The 19,456-nt window shown below is 39.6% G+C and overlaps 1 protein-coding gene across 4 annotated transcripts in view; it reads right to left on the reverse strand.

Moving 5' to 3' along the window:
• Window positions 1-19,456, reverse strand: part of RNF149 (ring finger protein 149) — a 37,181-nt gene that overhangs the window by 6,348 nt on the left and 11,377 nt on the right. For 3 of the 4 annotated variants that reach the window (XR_008499589.2, XM_063649280.1, XM_054474370.2), the window contains exons 2-6: window positions 17,259-17,509; window positions 16,266-16,334; window positions 11,212-11,294; window positions 8,179-8,275; window positions 3,965-4,163 (exon numbers count right to left, since the gene is read on the reverse strand). Coding sequence is in view for 3 of the 4 variants with exons in the window: in XM_063649280.1 (XP_063505350.1) it covers window positions 3,965-4,163; window positions 8,179-8,275; window positions 11,212-11,294; window positions 16,266-16,334; window positions 17,259-17,509 (699 nt within the window). In the remaining variant the exon portion in view is untranslated. Of the gene's footprint in view, window positions 1-3,565; window positions 4,164-8,178; window positions 8,276-11,211; window positions 11,295-16,265; window positions 16,335-17,258; window positions 17,510-19,456 lie in introns of those variants that run through there. The other variant, XM_054474369.2, reaches the window with a different exon arrangement.

Raw genomic sequence — 19,456 nt, forward strand, 5'->3', positions numbered from 1 at the left:
AGTTGAACAAGTAGCTAAGGTGATGGTGACGCTGCCACCAACGAAAACAATAGCCAGTATTTATATTGACCCTAAGAGGTAGAGATTAACACATCCCCAGCCCCGGTTTATAGATGGCAAGGAAGAGGAGGAGCTGGTACTGAAATCCAGACAGTTGCTATTACTAAGTATACAAAATCACTTCACACAAAAGGCTCTTAGAATACAATACTTCCTTAAAGATAGCAGCAGATCCCACTACTTTTTATTTTGCCAATTTAAAGTTTCTTTTTTCTTTTCTTTTCTGATATAGGGTCTCACTCTCTCACCCAGGCTGGAGTGCAGTGACATGATCATGGCCACGGCTCACTGCATCCTCGACTTCCTGGGTTCAAGTGATCCTCCTACCTCAGCTTCCCAGAGAGCTAGGACTACAGTAGGCACACGCCACCACGCCCCGCTAATTTTTTGTAGAGACAGAGTTTCTGCATGTTCCCCAGGCTGGCCTCATGCGACGCAATCTGCTCCCTGCCACCCTACCTCCAAAAGTGCTAGGATTACAAGTGTGAGCCACCATGTCCAGCCTAAAGTTTCTATTAAACGGGGAAATAACATAAGTAATCTCATAAAATGCTTCCTCTTGTTTTATAAATATAAGTGTATATTTATAAATACAAAATTTGTATTTACTGTTTAAATTGACAAAAACTGTATATATTTATGGTATACAACATGATGTTCTGAAACATGTATACGTTGTGGAATGGCTAAATCACACTAATTCATGTGCATTACCTGACATATTTACTTGAAGTGAGAACATTTAAAATCTACTCTTTGGGCATCTTTCAAGAATACTATACACTGTTATGAACTGTAGTCACCATGCTGTACAATGGAGCTCTTGAACTTACTCCTAACTGAAACTTTGTACCTTTTGACCAATATCTCTCCAATCGCCCCCACACCCAACCAAATATTTTGCACCCACCTTCAAGGAGGTGAAGTAGGTGGAAAGTGATGTAACTGGAGAGTGGAAGGTGCACTTCCACAGGGAAACACCTTCTCCAGGGTCTACCATGAGTAACTTCCACATTCATTTCCTAGTTGCTCCTGAGAGTCTAGTAAATGTTTTCTCAACTATAAGTGAAACCACATTTTTTTCTGGAAGTATTAATGCCTGATTTTTCTAATTTAGTGTTTTTCAATTTATGCTGTTACTGTTATAAGGCTGAAAGAACATTAACAGATAAAGTCAACTTGCTGTTGCACAATACTTGAGAATTTAAAAAAAGGACAAAGATAAAAATAGAATGTGAGCCCATATGGGATGGGGTGGGGACACTGGGGAAACTGGCTGCTTCAGAATGTATCTGACATTTTGCTGCTTTGGAAACCTAGCTGCTTCTTCCACCTTCTTTATTTCTAACCATGATTTCATGATTTCTACCCATGATTTCAAATTGTATTATCTTAGTTCTAAGAGGGTATTTCAGGACAGCCAATGGTAAACTGTAAGGCACTGCAAGTTAACAAGGTAGCAAGAATGCAGAAAAATCTGGAGGCTGCTCTTGAAAGACATTTAGTCAGAATAAGAGTCTTAGTATCTCCAGGGTGGTCATGTACTAGAGAAGGCAAAGTTAGTTTTCTTTCTGGAGTTGGAAGGCAATGGCAAAATCACACTGGTATGCACTCTGGCTCTATATAAAGACATTCTTAAAAGTAAGAGCCATTTACCAAGGGAACATGCTGCTTTGCAAGGTGGCCCAGTCTTAGCTGGAGAGCTGTTAGGAGAATGCCTACACAGATCAATCGCTACAATTTTATAATTCTCTGAAATCTATTCTCCTTTTTTTGTTCCACAATGCATTCTTTTCTTCCTCTGGTGCTGGTTAATACTTACATTCTAATATTTCTACCTATTTTTGCCTCACAGATCCTAAATGTGCTACAAAAAAACTGACTTAGTTTCAATCTTACTGCTTTGGAAAAATATGCTTCCTCTTCTAGGATGACAAAATTCAAAATCTGAAGCATCGATTCTTCCCACTTAAAATAACCTTTTAAGTGAATCCAATTCCAAAAAAAATTCTGATGAGATTTTCTTTTACTTGGCAAAATGATTTTAGAATTAATCTTTAAAAAATGTAGAATAGGCCGGGTGTGGTGGCTCATGCCTGTAATCCCAGCACTTTGGGAGGCCCAGGAGGGTGGATCACCTGAGGTGGGCAAATCACTTGAACCCAGGAGGCGGAGGCTGCAGTGAGCTGAGATCGTGTCACTGCACTCCAGACTGGCTGACAGAGCAAGACTCCATCTCAAATAATAATAATAATAATAATAATAATAATAATAATGATGTAGAATAGCCCAGAAATTTTTTAAAAGAAGAATAAAGATGAAGGAAATTGCCTTGCAAATATCAAAACATATTATTTGCAATTATTATTCACTAAACAATATTAGGACAACTGATTAAACATTTGGGTTTAATAAGTGGAATAAAAGGAAAAAAACAGATTAGTTAAATCTCCCCTCACACCTTAAACTATGTGTGTTTAAGATGTTTAAGATTTACATTTAAATCTTACATTAAGATTTAAATGTAAAATACAAAACCCACAAATACTAGCAAAGTACAGGTCAATATCTTTACAATCCTAACATAAAGACCTTCCTAAGTCAGCATGCAATCAAAAGCAGACTCATGAGAGAATGGGAAACTAAACTACATAATTTCTATCTGGAAAGTACAATGAAAAGCCAAAGGATACAGAAATTGGAGGAGAAATACATAAAATATATAAGAAAGCCCTAGTATTTTCAGTGTATAAAAAGCTCTAAGGATCAATATGAAAAAATTACTATCTCCATAAAAAAAATAAGCTAGGGATAAAATAAGCAGTTCATCGAAGAATAAAGATGACCAACAATGTGAAAAGAGGACAAAAATGTAATTTAAAAAATGCAATTAGTCTAGACAACATGGTGAGACTTCATCACTTCAAAAAAATTTAAAAAGTTAGCTAGATGTGGTGGCACACGCCTGTGGTCCCAGCTACTTGGGAGGCAGAGGTGGCAGGACTGGTTAAGCCCAGGAGTTTGAGGCTGCAGTGAGCTGAGTTCTCATCACTACACTCCAGCAAGGGTGATAGAGCAAGACCCTGTCTCAAAAAACAAAATAAAACACAAAAAACAAAACAAAAAAAACACATGCAGTTCACTACATTTTACCTATCAGAGGAGAGAAAACAATTAGACAAGGGATAAGTATATATACATAACAATTTCAAAGTGCTACTGATAATACAAACACTCAATTAGTTTCAAGAAATTATAGAAAATTCAAAATATAATACTCTGTAGCTGTAAAAAATTATCTATTTATCAACATAGAAAGAGCTTCATATATTAAGTAAAAAGTAGGTTACCCTAACAGCCCATAAGTGATATTCACCGACCCTTAAACACCTTTCAATTTCCAGAAAAACATCTGGAAAGGTAATTATCAAAGTGTTAAGATGACATCTCTATGTGGGGGATGACTATTTTCATTTTCTCCTTATGCTTTTCTGCATTTTATGTATTTCTTTATTTTCTTTCACAGCTACTAATAAAATTCCTTTTTTTTTTTTTAAAGAGACAGGGTCTTGCTCTGTCACCCAGGCTTAGGCTGGAGTACAGTGACAGGATCATAGCTCACTGCAGCCTGGAACTCTTGGTCACAAGCCACTCTCCTGCCTCAGCATTCTGAGTAGCTGGGACTACAGGAGCATGCCACCATACCTGGCTAATTTGTAAAGTTTTTGTAGAGATGGGGTCTCACTGTGCTGCCCAGGCTGTTCTCAAATTCCTGGTTACTTATTCTTTGATAGCTTGAACTCAAGCAATCCTCCCACCTTAACCTCCCAAAGCACTGAGATTACAGGTGTGAGCCACCACTCCTGGCCACATTCTATTGTTTTATAATTTGCACACCGCTCACCTAGCAATGCCGTATTTTCTCCTGCATCTCCTTTAAAGCTGGGATCACACTGTGGCTCAGATTCAGCAGGGGAGGCTGATGGTGGACTGCTCTCATCACTTCCATCATCATCTGGTAAAGTTAGACTCAAATTTGCAGCCAGATCCCTTCCAGGAGGAGATTCTGGAGCAGGCATCTCCTGTACATCCCCAGGTTCTCCCTTGAGAATTAGAACAGAAGAAAAAACATGATCAAAGCTTATCTATCATCTGGCTCGTAATTCACACACAATATTATGTACTTCTGTACAATGAATCTGGCAAAAAACACATCGATGTCTCCCTTATCTAGTATCACAAGAAAATGAATTCCTTCTCAACAACCAATCTCCTAAGGCCTACATGTTTTTTATTCTAAAAAACATTTCCCCTCCTTGATACAAGCAATGCCACCTTTTAAACTATTGACAGAAAGTGAGGCTTTCTTTCACTTCCTTGCCTTCCCAGACAGAGGATATGAGGCCATAGCCATGAACTCTGATTACCGCCCTGTGCTGGTTTACAGTGAGGCACTAGGGTTTCAGAGATAAACAAGGCGTTTGAACAGATGCCTTCAGACTGTATTATTTTCTTGAAAAAGTTACTGTGGCTCCTTCCGTATGGACAGGGTGTTGATCAGCTGTAGTTTGCCTCCACCTTCCCTCCTCCTTCCATTTGCTGCTTTAAAGAAAGGAAGACAGTGAAAGTGGAGGGCTGGAAACACTATCAGCATCACTACGTTAAGTCTCGACATTTGGGGGACAGCTAGAAACCTTATTTGATTAATACCAGAGTCAAAGCTGTGTTGTAAGTGGATGGAACTCCTGGTAAAGTGACTTATTAGACGAGGGGTTACTGCAGGTTGACTATGACCTTCTGGCTCAGCATCTCACCATTGCTTCAAGTAAAAACACCACTCACAGGCACTCCACCTCCCTCCACTGGGCTGCGCCCCCCACAGCCCTGCCCCACCTGTGTTCTAGAACCTGCCCCTCCTGCCTCACCAGTGTGTCATCCCTACTCCTGACACACCAAGCAACAAATCCTGTGGCTATGACATCACCACAATACCCAAACTCCTGCCCAGCCTAGCCCCAACCTTTTTACCTAAATATCTGCCAACTTAACTACCTGCCAACCTCCAACCCCGTCTGTTCACTCCACAGACACAGCATTAGCCTCAACACTTTGGTGTGTCTGATGGATAATGCAACACCCAGCTCAACTGCCCTCTCAAATGCACTTGCCCCACCTTCCAACTTCTACCTGGCAGCAGGGCACGTGACCCCTCCTCTGTGCTCCCACAGGCAGCACTTCAAACAGGCCTCTTTGGCCATGTCGTGTCTGTGTGCGTGCCCTCACTCCCCACCAGTCCAGAAAGCGAAATCCTCAAGAGTCCATGAGGGGAGGGGCTGTGTCTTACTCATCTTTGTCTCCCCAGAGCCAAGTGCAGATCTAGCACCTTAGATGTCATTTCTTTGACCCATCCTTGCCAAATGAATGAAAACAAGTGACATGGACACACTGAAATGGTTACAGCTGTAAACCTTTAAAGCCTGTGTGGTTGACTGAGGGTGACTCTCACTACAGTTATGGGGAAATAGAGAACTAGTTACTGTAAGAGGGCACAGCATGGCTAACTAAAGCATACACTGCAGGAGGGGGTCAACAGGTCCACAGAAAAGGGTGTACTGTCTAAAGATTCAAAAGTCAAAGGCAAGACAGTAAGTTTCTGAGGTTTGATGTTACTACAGGTTCTGTTCTTCAAAAAATAAATTAGGCATTCTGAGGATATATACTCTAGCTTTCTGAAATTAACATTCTAAGAAAGCAACTCAACCTTATGTGAGATGAAGAGTCTTAATTTTTAATACATGAAATATATATATATAGCTTATTTCCAAAAACAAAACTCATGAGGATTAAAGTCCCTCTGCTATGGTCAGTGAAATTCCTTTCATACAAACATCCAGAAATGAAAAGCAAGTTTAAAACTACTGACTAACGAAGAAAACAACTTAGAATACGCTTTAGAGTGTATCTAACGGAGGAAAAGAGTTCTAAAACCTTGCCAAGAAAGAAATCCATCAAGCTCCCTGTATGCTATTATTTAAAATGCTGTCCCACAAAGGCTCATCCTCTCATCTAAGCTACAGTTTCTGGAGTAAAGGGGATGAGCCAGGTTCATTAAGAAAGCATGTTATGCCATGCTAATCATAGCTACAATTACTGAAAACCATGAATACGTGAAGAAATTCTAGAAGAGAGACAAATTTTCTGCACATCAAAACAGTCTCAGTTTCTAGTAAGACAGTTCTTGAACACTGACCTCCACCTTCCTGTGAGCACACAGTGAAGGCGTTCTGGAACTCACATTTAAAAAACATAATTCAGTGGCCAGGTGCAATGGCTCATGCCTGTAATCTCAGCACTTTGGGAGGCTGAGGCGGGCGCACCACTTGAGGCCAGGAGTTTGAGACCAGCCTGGCCAATGTGGTAAAACCCTATCTCTACAAAAAATATAAAAAATTAGCTGGGTGTAGTAGAGTGCACGTGTAATCTCAGCTACTTGGGAGGCTGAGGCAGGAGAATCACTTGAACCCATGAGGCAGAGGTTGAAGTGAGCCAAGATCACGCCATTGAACTCCAGCCTGGGCGACAGAGTGAGGCTGTCTCAAAAAAAACAAACAAATCATAATTCATAGAGAATGACAGTAGTTGTTAAGGAAGTGGTCTCTTAAGCTAGAAGATGAGGGGCATTTTAAGCAGACTGCAGTCTGGGAACTAAGTCTTGTTTAACGGGTCAGTTCTTTGACGATGCCACTGTAGAAGCTTACATGACCATAATGGCTTAAAGCTGCATAAAGTGACCATCATTTAAAAACCCCAAATGTAGTTTCTGATTCTACAATAAACTCTATGAAATCATAAACTCTAAAAATATGTTTAGCAACAAGACTATATTTGATAAATTATTTTCCCCAAAGATCTTTATTTAAAAACTGTTTTTTAATTGATGATTGATTGAGACAAGGTTTCACTCTCATTGCCCAGGCTGGAGTGCAGTGGCACGCTCTCAGTTCACTACAACCTCTGCCTCCCAGACCCAAGAGATCCTCCTGCCTCAGTCTCTCGAGTAAATGGGACTACAGGAGCGTGCCACCACATCCGGCTAATTTTTTTTGTATTTTTAGAAGAGACAGGGTTTCACCATGTTGGCCAGGCTGGTCTTGAACTCCTGACCTCAAGTGATCCGCCCGCCTTGGCCTCCCTAAGTGCCGGGATTACAGGTATGAGCCACCAAGTCCGGCCTAAAATTGTTTATCTTTTAAATGAGAATATGTTGAGACATTAATAGATTGTATGAAGACTCTAAAAACAATAAAAAATATAACCTAAAAAAATATATTTTTCCCCTCTATGTTCCCCTCTTTGGGTAGGGTAATAGTTAAGTGCTTGGACCCTGGAATTAAGCAAACTTTATTTGAAAGATGATTCCCCATTAACTAACTGCATGACCTCAGGTGAGTTATTTAGCTTCTCTAAGCTCAAGTTTCTAATCAGTAAGATGGGAATAGTGACAACACTTATACAGCGGCTGTGAGGATTAGACATAACAAGGTATGGAAGGCATTTGTTCAGCATGTGGCTAGCTACTACTATGATTTCCTTTTAATTTCGCCCCCGTGTCTTCTGTGTAAGGCCCTGTGACCATCGGTGATGAACCAAAGTCAATGCAGGACAAACTGCCCCAGGTCTATTTGATTCTGAAACCTAGGAATAGGGAATATTTGATGTTAAGAAGTACTGGCTTTGTTTTCTTCACATGTAAAATGAGCATACTAAGCCAGACAACCTATGAGGCTCCTTCCTTTTCAAATATTTTATGATTCCTGTTTATACAAAACTAGCATATATACATTCTGTGGTGCAGCACGCCAAAACACATTACTCTCTAAGTAATTACAAACGCTCGGGAAACATCTGAGCATATTATTCTACCATCATAAATTTATTTCACTGATTTTTTTACACTGCCTTAATAACTCATTTTTAATAATGAGGAAAATTTCTTCAGAGAACTACAAGGATATTAGGAGCATTTCACCTGTTCCTCTTGTTTCTAGTCAATAATGAAACTGAATCACTCAGGAAGAACTGGGGCAGAGATTGAATAGAAACAAAAACATAACAAACCCAATATCCTAGGGCTTTGATGACATCAAGTTTACACATTGGACATGTTCGGTGATCCAAAAGCCATGGGTCAATGCATATTCTATGAAAAATATGCCTAAAAAGATTAAGTATGTGTTAATGTTTTTAAAATCAATGTTTACATAACTTATAAAGGAAATAAGACATTCTACCAATTCATCCTCTCATTACAACTTAGCTGACGTCAAATCAACATTCTAGTCTACTTACTTATCATGTCATTATTGTCTCTTCCATGTGAAACAGAATCTGGCACTTCTAGGGATTTTCCTTCACTCTACAAAAACCATGGCTTATTTATGCCCTCATGCTAGGTTGTACATTTTTATGTGCCTTTGTAAGTTATTTGAAAGCTTTTTGGGAAAAAATGTGGCATAAATCAACTAGTAGTAATAAGTAAACTAATACTAAACTGGCAGTACCTTATATAAGTCCATAAAATGACTCAAATGGAAATACAACAAAAATATTAACAGATCATCTTGTGGTGGTAGGCTTATGCAACACTTATTTTCTCTCTTACACAGTTTTGTATACACTCCATTTTTCTATAATGAACACCTATCACTTTCAGAATAAAAAAAAAAGCATACATATTTTCTTCTTTTGCTGATTTGTCTCAGTTGGCTAACTTTTCCTCCTGTGTGATAAATCTATTTCTGCAAGTGATGAAGAAAAGGAGTTACCACTATAGTATGGGTTTCAGAGCCAGACAGGCTGGACTCAGATACGAGCTCTGCGACTCAACGGCCGGGACTCTGAACTAGGTTCCTACACTCTGCCCCACACCAGGGTTAGAGGGGCACATGCAATGTGCATACAACTGTGCCAGGCACACAGAATACTTGGTAATTGTTTGGTATTATTACTGTTGTTTGAAGACTTTTTTTTACAAACAGAAATCTGCTAGTGGAGTGAAAAGTAACAGTACTCACGGCCGGGCATGGTGGCTCACGCCTGTAATCCCAACATTTTGGGAGGCCGAGGTGGGTGGATCACCTGAGGTCAGGACTTCGAGACCAGCCTGGCCAACATGGTGAAACCTGCTCTACACTAAAAATACAAAAATTAGCTGGGTGTGTTGGTGGACGCCTGTAATCCCAGCTACTCAGGAGGCTGAGGCAGGAGAATCGCTTGAACCCAGAAGACAGAGGTTGTAGTGAGCCAAGATCACACCCCTTGTACTCCAGTCTGGGCAACAAGAACGAAACTCTGTCTCAAAAAAATAAAAAAAACAGTACTTAAGAAATAATTTTTACAAAAACATAAAAGGAACATGTTGGTTTTATTGGGAAATTTGTTACAGAAATAAAGCACAGGAGAAAATAAGGGAAAAGTCAAAAGCCCAGTAAGGAGACCAGGAAATGTGCACATGCACCTGCGTTTGAGGGTCAGGTCCAAACTCCAGCTCAGCCACCAGCATGACCTAGTACTGCTCATCTGTGCAGCTTCCTGGACATTGTTTTCAAATCAGAAAGACCTGCCCTAAACCGGTCTGGAGTAAAAACTCTTTTCTCTACTTTAATTAAACTTTCTACATGACATGATCAACTTATACTGATCCAACCCAATTCATTCAGTACCCATCATACCAATCACATGTAAATGTCTGTAGGTTTAAACCAGCTACCTTTAGTCAGGAAACTTTCATTTGGTTACCCTGATATTCACGCCTTCATTTCCTTCATAGAATTATCAATCTACTATAAAGTACTTGGATATATACTAACGTACTTTGCAAACAAAGCAAAATATAATTATGTACTGACTTGTGACTTGCTTCTAATAGGTGTGAAGTATAATTAAAATTCATCAGACTTAAAACATACAATTTCTGTACACAAAATGAACCCTTTTAACAAAGCGATTCTTTTAAAAAAGTTATCAACTAAAGTATCCTATTATTTTTTTTGGAGACAGAGTCTTGCCATGTCACCCAGGCTGGAGTGCAGTGGCATGATCTCAGCTCACTGCAACCTCTACCTCCCAGGTTCAAGCAATTCTCATGCCTCAGCCTCCTGAGTAGCTGGGATTACAGGCATGCGCCACCATGTCTGGCTAATTTTTGTATTTTTATTGTAATAGAGATGGGGTTTCGCCATGTTGGCCAGGCTGGTCTCAAACTCCTGGCCTTAAGTAATCCGCCTGCCTTGGCCTCCCAAAATGCTGGGATTACAGTCACGAGCCACCATGCCCTGCCCTCCTTCCTTCCTTCCTTAAAGCAACTTCCTGCTACTAAAACAAAACCCTTAGTATAACCAGAATAAAGGAAAAAAAAACTTTGTTTTTTTTTTTGAGACGGAGTCTCACTCTGTCACCCAGGCTGGAGTGCAGGTGGCGCAATCTCGGCTCACTGTAACCTGTGCCTCCCGGGTTCAAGTAATTCTCTTGCCTCAGCTACCTGAGTAGCTGGGATTACAGGTGTATGCTACCACACCTGGCTAATTTTTGTATTTTCAGTAGAGACGGGGTTTCACCATGTTGACCAGGCTGGTCTTGAACACCTGCATCAGCCTCCCAAAGTGCTGGGATTACAGGTGTGAGCCACGTTGCCCAGCTAGGAATATTGATTTTAAACAACCTTAAAAGGAATGCAAACCCAGGGTGCAAATAACAGCAGACTACTGCCCTCCCCAACCCATTTCCCTTAGGCTGTTTCAGGCCCTTCTCCCTGGTCCCTCATTTTTCTTGCTCCCAACACAGCTTACTTTTTGCACTGCTAAATATATAATGGAATTCCTAGGATTCTGATAAAGCCTTGCTTAGAAGACTAAAAGTCAATCTATGACAAAGATACTTAATGAGTCTTAATGTCACCTAAGAATCTCCTAGGCAAAGCAATCTTAAAGAGCAGGGAAGACATTACATTTAAAATCCAAGCTGCTTTTCTAAAAAGAAGAGATGATCACAAATTACAAGATCTTCATATCATAAAAAACAAATAACTATTTTGTCAGACACCTAAAACTTGTCAAGTAATTTTTAACATCTCAATAGGTAAAAAGAACATACTTGCATGGCAGAATTCTAATAATATCCTTTACTTTGAAATTTTCAATACACACTGCACAATTTTCAGCATCAACATCAATTCCCTGTAAAAAGAAAAGGAAAGTGTTACTACATTCTTGGTACATAGTACATCCCTTGGTAAACTCACTACATCCGGACTAAAACAATGACGAACTCCCTTCTACGGTGGTACAACCAGTGAAACTAAAACACAAATAACTGTACTTGGTGTTTACCACTATTAGGGGATTATCTAAATAATACAGTTGAAAAGGAAAAAATTTCATTGTCTGCCTAATCAGATATGAAGAGTGTTTAAATACTAATACACTGTTCACATGTAATTACTGTATTTAATATATTTAGCCATGCGCACCACCTGTCAATATGGAAGCAGTAAACATTTTATTTATTATTATTGTTTTATTTATTTATTTTTAAGAGACAGGGTTTCGGCCAGGCGCAGTGGCTCACGCCTGTAATCCCAGCCCTTTGGGAGGCCAAGGAGGGCAGATCATGAGGTCAGGAGATTGAGACCATTCTGGCCAACATGGTGAAACCTCATCTTTACCAAAAATACAAAAATTAGCTGGGCGTAGTGGCACGTGCCTGTAGTCCCCGCTACTCGGGAGGCTGAGGCAGGAGAATGGCTTGAACCAGCGAGTTGGAGGTTGCAGTGAGCCAAGATGGCACCACTGCACTCCAGCCTGGGCAACTGTTCAGAGACTCTGTCTCAAAAAAAAAAAAAAAAAAAGAGACAGGGTCTCACCGTGTTGCCCAGGCTGGTCTCGAACTCCTGGACTCAAGCGATCCTCCTGCCTCAGCCTCCCAAGGTGCTGGGATTACAGGCATGAGCCACCACACCAGACCACATTTGATTTTATATGTAGATATTGTTATCAAAGACTGTATTAAAATGAACTTTCACAACCAGACACGGTGGCTCATGCCTGTAATCCCATCACTTTGGGAGGCCAAGGCAGGTGGATCACGAGGTCAAGAGATCGAGACCATCCTGGTCAACATGGTGAAACCCCATCTCTACTAAAAATACAAAAATTAGCTGGGCGTGGTGGCGCGCGCCTGTAGTCCCAGCTACTCGAGAGGCTGAGGCAGGAGAATTGCTTGAACCCAGGAGGTGGAGGTTGCAGTGAGCCAAGGTCGCGCCACTGCACTCCAGCCTGGTGACAGAGCGAGACTCCGTCTCAAAAAACAAAACAAAAAAAAGGAACTTTCAGCAACATTTAAAATTATATGTTTCAATGAAAGTAAATACTATCATTTATCATATGCAGGGCAAGAATGATGAAATAATTTTTAAAGTCTCTAATAATGGTTTGCAAGTTTACCCATTACTGTGAATGAGTCTACAAGAAAATAAAAATTAGACAACACTAGTCTCTCTAGAACGGAATATGATGTAGACTGAAGAAAACATTTCTGTACAGTTTAAAATGTTTAAATACTAAGCAAGTGTTCATGGGTTGTTAAAAAGTATTCATGTTTTAAGTGCTGTAGAAATGCAAATGTCTGCTATATTATAAAATAAATTATTTTTCAAACATAAAACATAATAAAAAGAGAATAAATATAAATAAGCTACTAGTTTTCTGGAATCATATAAACTAACACATTTACATTTGCTAAAGAATGGAATTACAACTCACAAATGAGAAAATGTAAATGGCTAAATATTTCAAAATAGTTACCTCACTAGTGATTAAAAAGAATGACAAATTAGAGTAAGTTACCATTTTTCATCTAACTACTTAATAAAGGTACAAAGAAACAAAAATTGCTGGGGAGAAAGTAGTCTTGTGACAAAATTTCCACTTCTAAGAATCTATGGGTCATGGACCTCTTTGGTGGTAATCAGCCCTCCCTACTTCTCTGGCTAACTCCTGGATCTACACACCTGGTCTCATCCATCAACCAAGGCAGCCAGGGCCACAGTGGCCATCTGACACAAGACAGGCCAACAGGATTCTCTTTCCCAGGATGCTGGGGTAGGGACTCAGGGACTACCAATCAGTATCAGCATGTGGCTGCAAATTTAGCCAGTTCATTTCATGGAACACAGTTACACTGTTCTTATGTAATTACTGTATTTAAAAATATATTTAGCCATGTGCACCACCTGTCAATATGGAAGCAGTAAAGATTTTATTTTATTAATTAATTTATTTATTAATTTATTTTTTGAGACAGAGTCTTGCTCTGTCACCAGGCTGGAGGGCAGTGGCGCGATCTTGGCTCACTGCAACCTCCACCTCCTGGGTTCAAGCGAATCTCCTGCCTCAGCCTCCTGAGTAGCTAGGACTACAGGCTTGCGCCACCATGCCTGGCTAATTTTTGTATTTTTAGTACAGATGGGGTTTCACCATGTTGGCCAAGCTGGTCTCGAACTCCTGACCTCACGATCCACCCGCCTCGGCCTCCCAAAGTGCTGGGATTACAGGCATAAGCCACCACGCCCAGACTATTTTTTTTTTTTTAAGAGACAGGGTTTCGCCACATTGCCCAGACTGGTTTCGAACTCCTGGACTCAAGAGATCCTCCTGCCTCAGTCTCCCAAAGTGCTGGGATTACAAGTGCGAGCCACCATGCCAGACCACATTTGATTTTATATGTAGATATTGTTATCAAAGACTGTATTAAAATGAACTTTTAACAACATTTAAAATTATATGCTTCAATGAAAGTAAATAGTATCATTTATCATATGCAGGGCAAGAATGATTAATTTTTAAAATCTCTAATAATGGTTTGCAAGTTTATACATTACTGTGAATGCATCTACAAGAAAATAAAAATTAGACAACACTAGTCTCTAGAACGGAATACAATGTAGACTGAAGAAAACACATATTTTTGTATAGTTTAAAATGTAAAACTGCAAGAAAATCCGTGTACAGCTGCTCTTCAACTTACCATGGGGTCACATCTCACTGAATCCATTGTAAGTTGAAAATATCATTAAGTTTAAAATGCATTTAATGTACCTAACCTACTGAACATCACGGCTTAGCCTGGCCTACCATAAACATGCTCAGAACACTTACATTAGCCTACACTTGGGCAGAATCATCTAACACAAAGCCTATTTTATAATAAAGTATTGACTATCTCATATAATTTACTGCATACCATACTGAAAGTGAAAAACAACACTTGAAGTATGGTTTCTACTGAATGCATATTGCTTTCACACTGTTATAAAGCTGAAAAATTGTTAAGTCAAACCATTGGAAGGTGGGGGCCATCTGTATATACCTCATGGATCATTTAGAAATCTTCTTAAAAATATATATACCATAAGGCTTTTTTGCAAGGGATCCTCTTTTTTTCAACCATTATTTTGACAACTTTGAAGAAACAGTCCCTGGAAGCACATTTTCAAAAGTGTTCTGTATGGGAAGAGGATAATACCAATTGACTTGTGTTCTCAAAGATTTGATTCAGTAAATTAAACATATACATCTATGTCTTCTCATACTTAAGAACTGCAATTTCCGGCTGGGCATGGTGGCTCACGCCTGTAATCCCACAACTTTGGGAGGCCGAGGCGGGTGGATCACGAGGTCAGGAGATCGAGACCATCCTGGCTAACATGGTGAAACCCCGTCCCCACTAAAAATACAAAAAATTAGCCGGGCATGGTGGCGGGCGCCTGTAGTTCCCGCTACTCGGGAGGCTGAGGCAGGAGAATGGTATGAACTTGGGAGGCGGAGCTTGCAGTGAGCCAAGATTGCGCCACTGCACTCCAGCCTGGGTGACAGAGCGAGACTCCATCTCAAATGAAGAAAAAAAAGAACTGCAATTTCCTGCTAAGGAGGCTAAGAAGGCATGTTCCAAGAGGAACATAAACCACATGTTTGTCAAGTAACTGACTATGCTGAATGTGTGCAGAGTTTGTCACAGGCATTAACTGGAAACTCTATCCCCCAAGGACCTTCTGAGTGATCTGCAAATCAGACACTGATCTTAAGCCATGAGATGTGATCTTTTTTTTTTTTTTTACTTTTTCTGTTTAACACATTTGTATGGAAAGAAAATAATACCTTGCACAAACTATCAAAACTGAACTGTAGTATGAAAGCAATCAGCAAAGGAATGGTAGCCACCAATATAATTCTCAAAGCCTCATTAGTATCAATTCCAAATTAAAAACAAAAAAAAATCAAAGGTCTGTAAGCTAATGTGTTATTTTTGCTTTAATCCTTTAAGGTCAAAGAAAGACATATACACCCATAAGTGCACGTACTCTTTCTTTCTGAAGGGGAGTAGAGATTGGAGGGTGGAACAGATTTTTGATAACTTAGTGAGATAACATGAAAATCAAAAGAGCTGAACCAAGTCATAGCTGCAAGTCAACATAATTATCAACATTTCAGAGCGTACCAGAACTATGAAAAGAATAAATACTATGCATTAGCAACAGTTTTCCTTCTAAGGCATCTATCCTCCAAGAATCTGAGCTTCTAGATTCAGGATTTGTCTTATTTCAAAAATGCTTTAAAATTCTGGTATGATTTTGAACTTTTAAGTGTCAGTTTGGCCATGTCAAAATGTTTCTTTTTCCAAAAGTAGTTTTAAAAACATCTTTTCTCTCCTTCTCCACAAATGCCAACATTTTCTCCCTGTAACTAAAGGACTCCAAGGGAGTGGACACATAGTCTCAGATTTAACAGAAATGAACTGAAGCTATCAAGGGTCTGTGAAGACTGTATGCTCCTCTGTGTCTTTATAATTATCTGGTTCTAACCAGTACCACTTTCGTCACTGCTGGGAATGTCAGAGCTGTCCAGGAGGGCAGCAACCAGCCACTGTGGCTCTCAAAGTGCTTCAAGTGTCACCAGTGAGGGGCTCAATTTTAAATTAAATTCATTTAAATGCAAATTGCTATATGTGACTAGTGGCTGCCACATTAATGCAGGTCTAGAAGGCCCTTCTCAATGGCAAAATATTTCTGCCAATCCTTCTTCAAAATAAACACGTACAGCATATTCTCTACTCTAAACCACAAAACAAAAGAAAAACCATGAAAATATTACCTTTTCTCCATGCTTTACAGTATGAAGTAGAAGCTGGCCAATAACTTTCTTAGTTTCTTTTCTATGGCTCTTGGGTAGGAAAATATTAATAGTTATTGAAAAATTTAAATTAAATCACTATTTTTCTTAAAAGTCACAAATATAATACACATAAGCATACAGAAAACACTTCATTTGAAAGGCAAAGTCAAATGACTATACTGAAAATAACTTTTAATGGCAAAACTGCAATTACCTTTGCACCAACTTCATAAAAAAGCCCCCGAACAACAAAAGCCATTCAAGTCTTAACATGCAGAACAGCCATATGTAACTTTAAGAGGTGTTTCACCAAGAGTACTGATTTTAATTTCTTGTCTGAAGAAGAAACCACTTCTTATGCTTAAATATTGTCAAGAAAGTAAGAAGCTGAGGATAGGGGTACCATATGCTCATCTATTCAAGTACCTAAAAGGTAAAGACCTCTTCCTAGTCCTCAAGACAGAACAGTCAACTTTCCACAATGACAGAAATAAGTGGACGTTCAAAAGGCCTGCCTTGGGAAGCCACTGGCTCTCTGACAGCCCTTCTCTTTGCTGTCTCTGAGAGAGACAAATGGCTTTACTAAGGCTCCACGATGGAGACAGAGAGGCCCCCCCTTCCTCTCTGCTCCTCACCTTTAGGCCTCGTCAGAGAATGAGGGCTACCTAAGGACAGGTCCACCCTTAACTCAGGTCTTTTCATCACTCCTTTGTGTCTGGCAAGGGACTAAGTGGGTTCCTGCAGGAAACAAATGTGCAAAAGGTAACCCAGACTTAAAGGTATCTAATTTCCCACAAAACAAAAAATTTAACATAGTCCAATTAAAAAGTTACTTCCAAAAAGTCATGTTGAATACTTAAATAATATAAGCGAAAATCAAGAATATGGTCAAATGTAACTTCTAGGAATATATATGTGGCATATTTATGAATTATCTTTTAAAAAGCAAAATTCAGAGTTATCCATCATTACCTGACTTCCAATCTGAGAGCCAGTATATAGGAAACGCTGTATATAGTAAAATATTAGCCAGGCTAACGAGATAATCATCATGGTGATGAAGGCGATGGCCACAAACACCACAGACTGACCGCTGATGAACTCCTGCACATGCCGGGTGCCAACCCCTATAGTCATCGTTACTGGAATTCCTTTTTGCACCAGCTCCAAAATTTCTCTTCCTTTTGGATAGCTAATCATAATGACCACTATATTTCCTGTTCCTGTAGGAAAGAACAAAGAAATCAATGTGAAGAACGCAAAATAAGATAGAGAACATTAAATTAAATATAAGGGTACTATGTTCATCTACATATATAAATACATTAGAAAAATTCCATAGGAAACATAAGTTACCAAGCCTGGTTCCAAAAGAAACTGATTACATTAGAAGTAATAGAATAAATCACTAAGAACTATTCCCCCGGCCGGGCACAGTGGCTCATGCCTGTAATAGCACTTTGGGAGGCCTAGGCGGGTGGATCACTAGGTGAGGAGTTCGAGAACAGTCTGGCCAACATAGTGAAACCCCGCCTCTACTAAAAATACAAAAAATTAGCCAGGTGTGGTGGTGTGTGCCTGTAATCCCAGCTACTTGGGAGGCTGCAGCAGGAGAATCGCGTGAACCCGGGAAGCGGAGGTTGCAGTGAGCTGAGATCATGCCCACTGCAATTCAGCCCGGGTGACAGTGCGAGACCCCATCTCAAAAAAAAAAAAAAAAAAAGAACTATTCCCCCAAAAGCTAGAGCACTGTTCAGTTTCACAGGTGAAATCTACCACCAAACCTTTAAGGCACAAGTAATACCAATGATATTTAAGTTGTTCCACAGCAGATTAAAAAAAGTTTAAAAATTACTTCTAAGATAATAAAACCAAACATGGTAATAAACAACCAACAAAAGAACCATACAAGCCAGGTGTGGTAGTTCACACCTGTAATCCCAGCACTTTGAGATGCTGAGATGGGAGGATAGCTTGAAGACAGGAGTTGGAGACCAGCCTGTGTAAGCGAGACCTTGTCTCTACAAATAATTTAAAGAAAAAATGAGTTGGGAGGCTGAGGCAGAAGAATTGCTTGAGCCTAGATGGTCACGGCTGCAGTGAGCTGAGACCACGCTACTGCGTTCCAGCTTGGGTGACAAAGTGTGACTGTATCTCAACGAAAAACAAACAAAAAACTATACAGACCAATTCCACTTATGAGTACTAATACATAATGCCTAAAGCATGTTCATTAAAATCAGGGAGACAATATGAGAATTTCTACTATGATCACTATTATTTAGCATTGCTCTGAAGGCATAAGCAGACATGAGACAAAAATTAAGAGACATAGAAAAGAAAGGCTAAAATAAAAAATTTTACATGTAGTTAGCTACAAATTAATGCAATAATCATAAAATATCGATAAGATTAAAAAAGAACTAAAAATATTGCTTCTAAGTTCACTTAGAAGGAAAATAAGACGATCAGAACAACGTTTTAAACAGTGAAACCTGGACTGGTCTTTAGAGTTAAAGTAATTAAAACATTGTGGCTGTAGCATATGGAGACACCCACAGAATGAGACAGAATAAAAGTTCAGAAATAGATCCAAATACATGAAAGAATTTAGTGCATAAAAGCAGAATTCCAAATGCATGAGGCAAAATGAATTATTTAAAAAATCACATGGGGCAACTGGGTATCATTGGTGTGGCGGGCCAGGGGAAGCTGCATCCATTTCTCACAACTTACGCCAAAATAAATTCCAACTAAATTAAAGACTTAAGTGTATATATAAAAAAAGAGGAAACATACAATGGCAAGAAACATGGGAATTAAAAAATATTGAAGAAAAACTTCTCCAAGTATAAAAACTACCTCAGAGGTTCTTAAAAATTTTTTTTTTTAATTACATAAAGATGAAAATTTTCACCATAAGTAAAAGCAAAACCAAGTTCAAAAAAGTAAATGGTCGGCCGGGCGCGTTGCCTCACGCCTGTAATCCCAGCACTTTGGGAGGCTGAGGCGGGCGGATCACCTGAGGTCAGGAGTTTGAGACCAGCCTGGCCAAAATGGCGAAACCCCGTCTCTACCGAAATTACAAAAATTAAACAGGTGTGGTGGTGGGCGTCTGTAATCCTAGCTACTCAGGAGGCTGAGATAGGAGAATCGCTTGAACCCAGGAG

This window comes from Pongo pygmaeus, chromosome 12, assembly GCF_028885625.2.
Source record: "Pongo pygmaeus isolate AG05252 chromosome 12, NHGRI_mPonPyg2-v2.0_pri, whole genome shotgun sequence".
Lineage (NCBI taxonomy): Eukaryota > Metazoa > Chordata > Mammalia > Primates > Hominidae > Pongo > Pongo pygmaeus.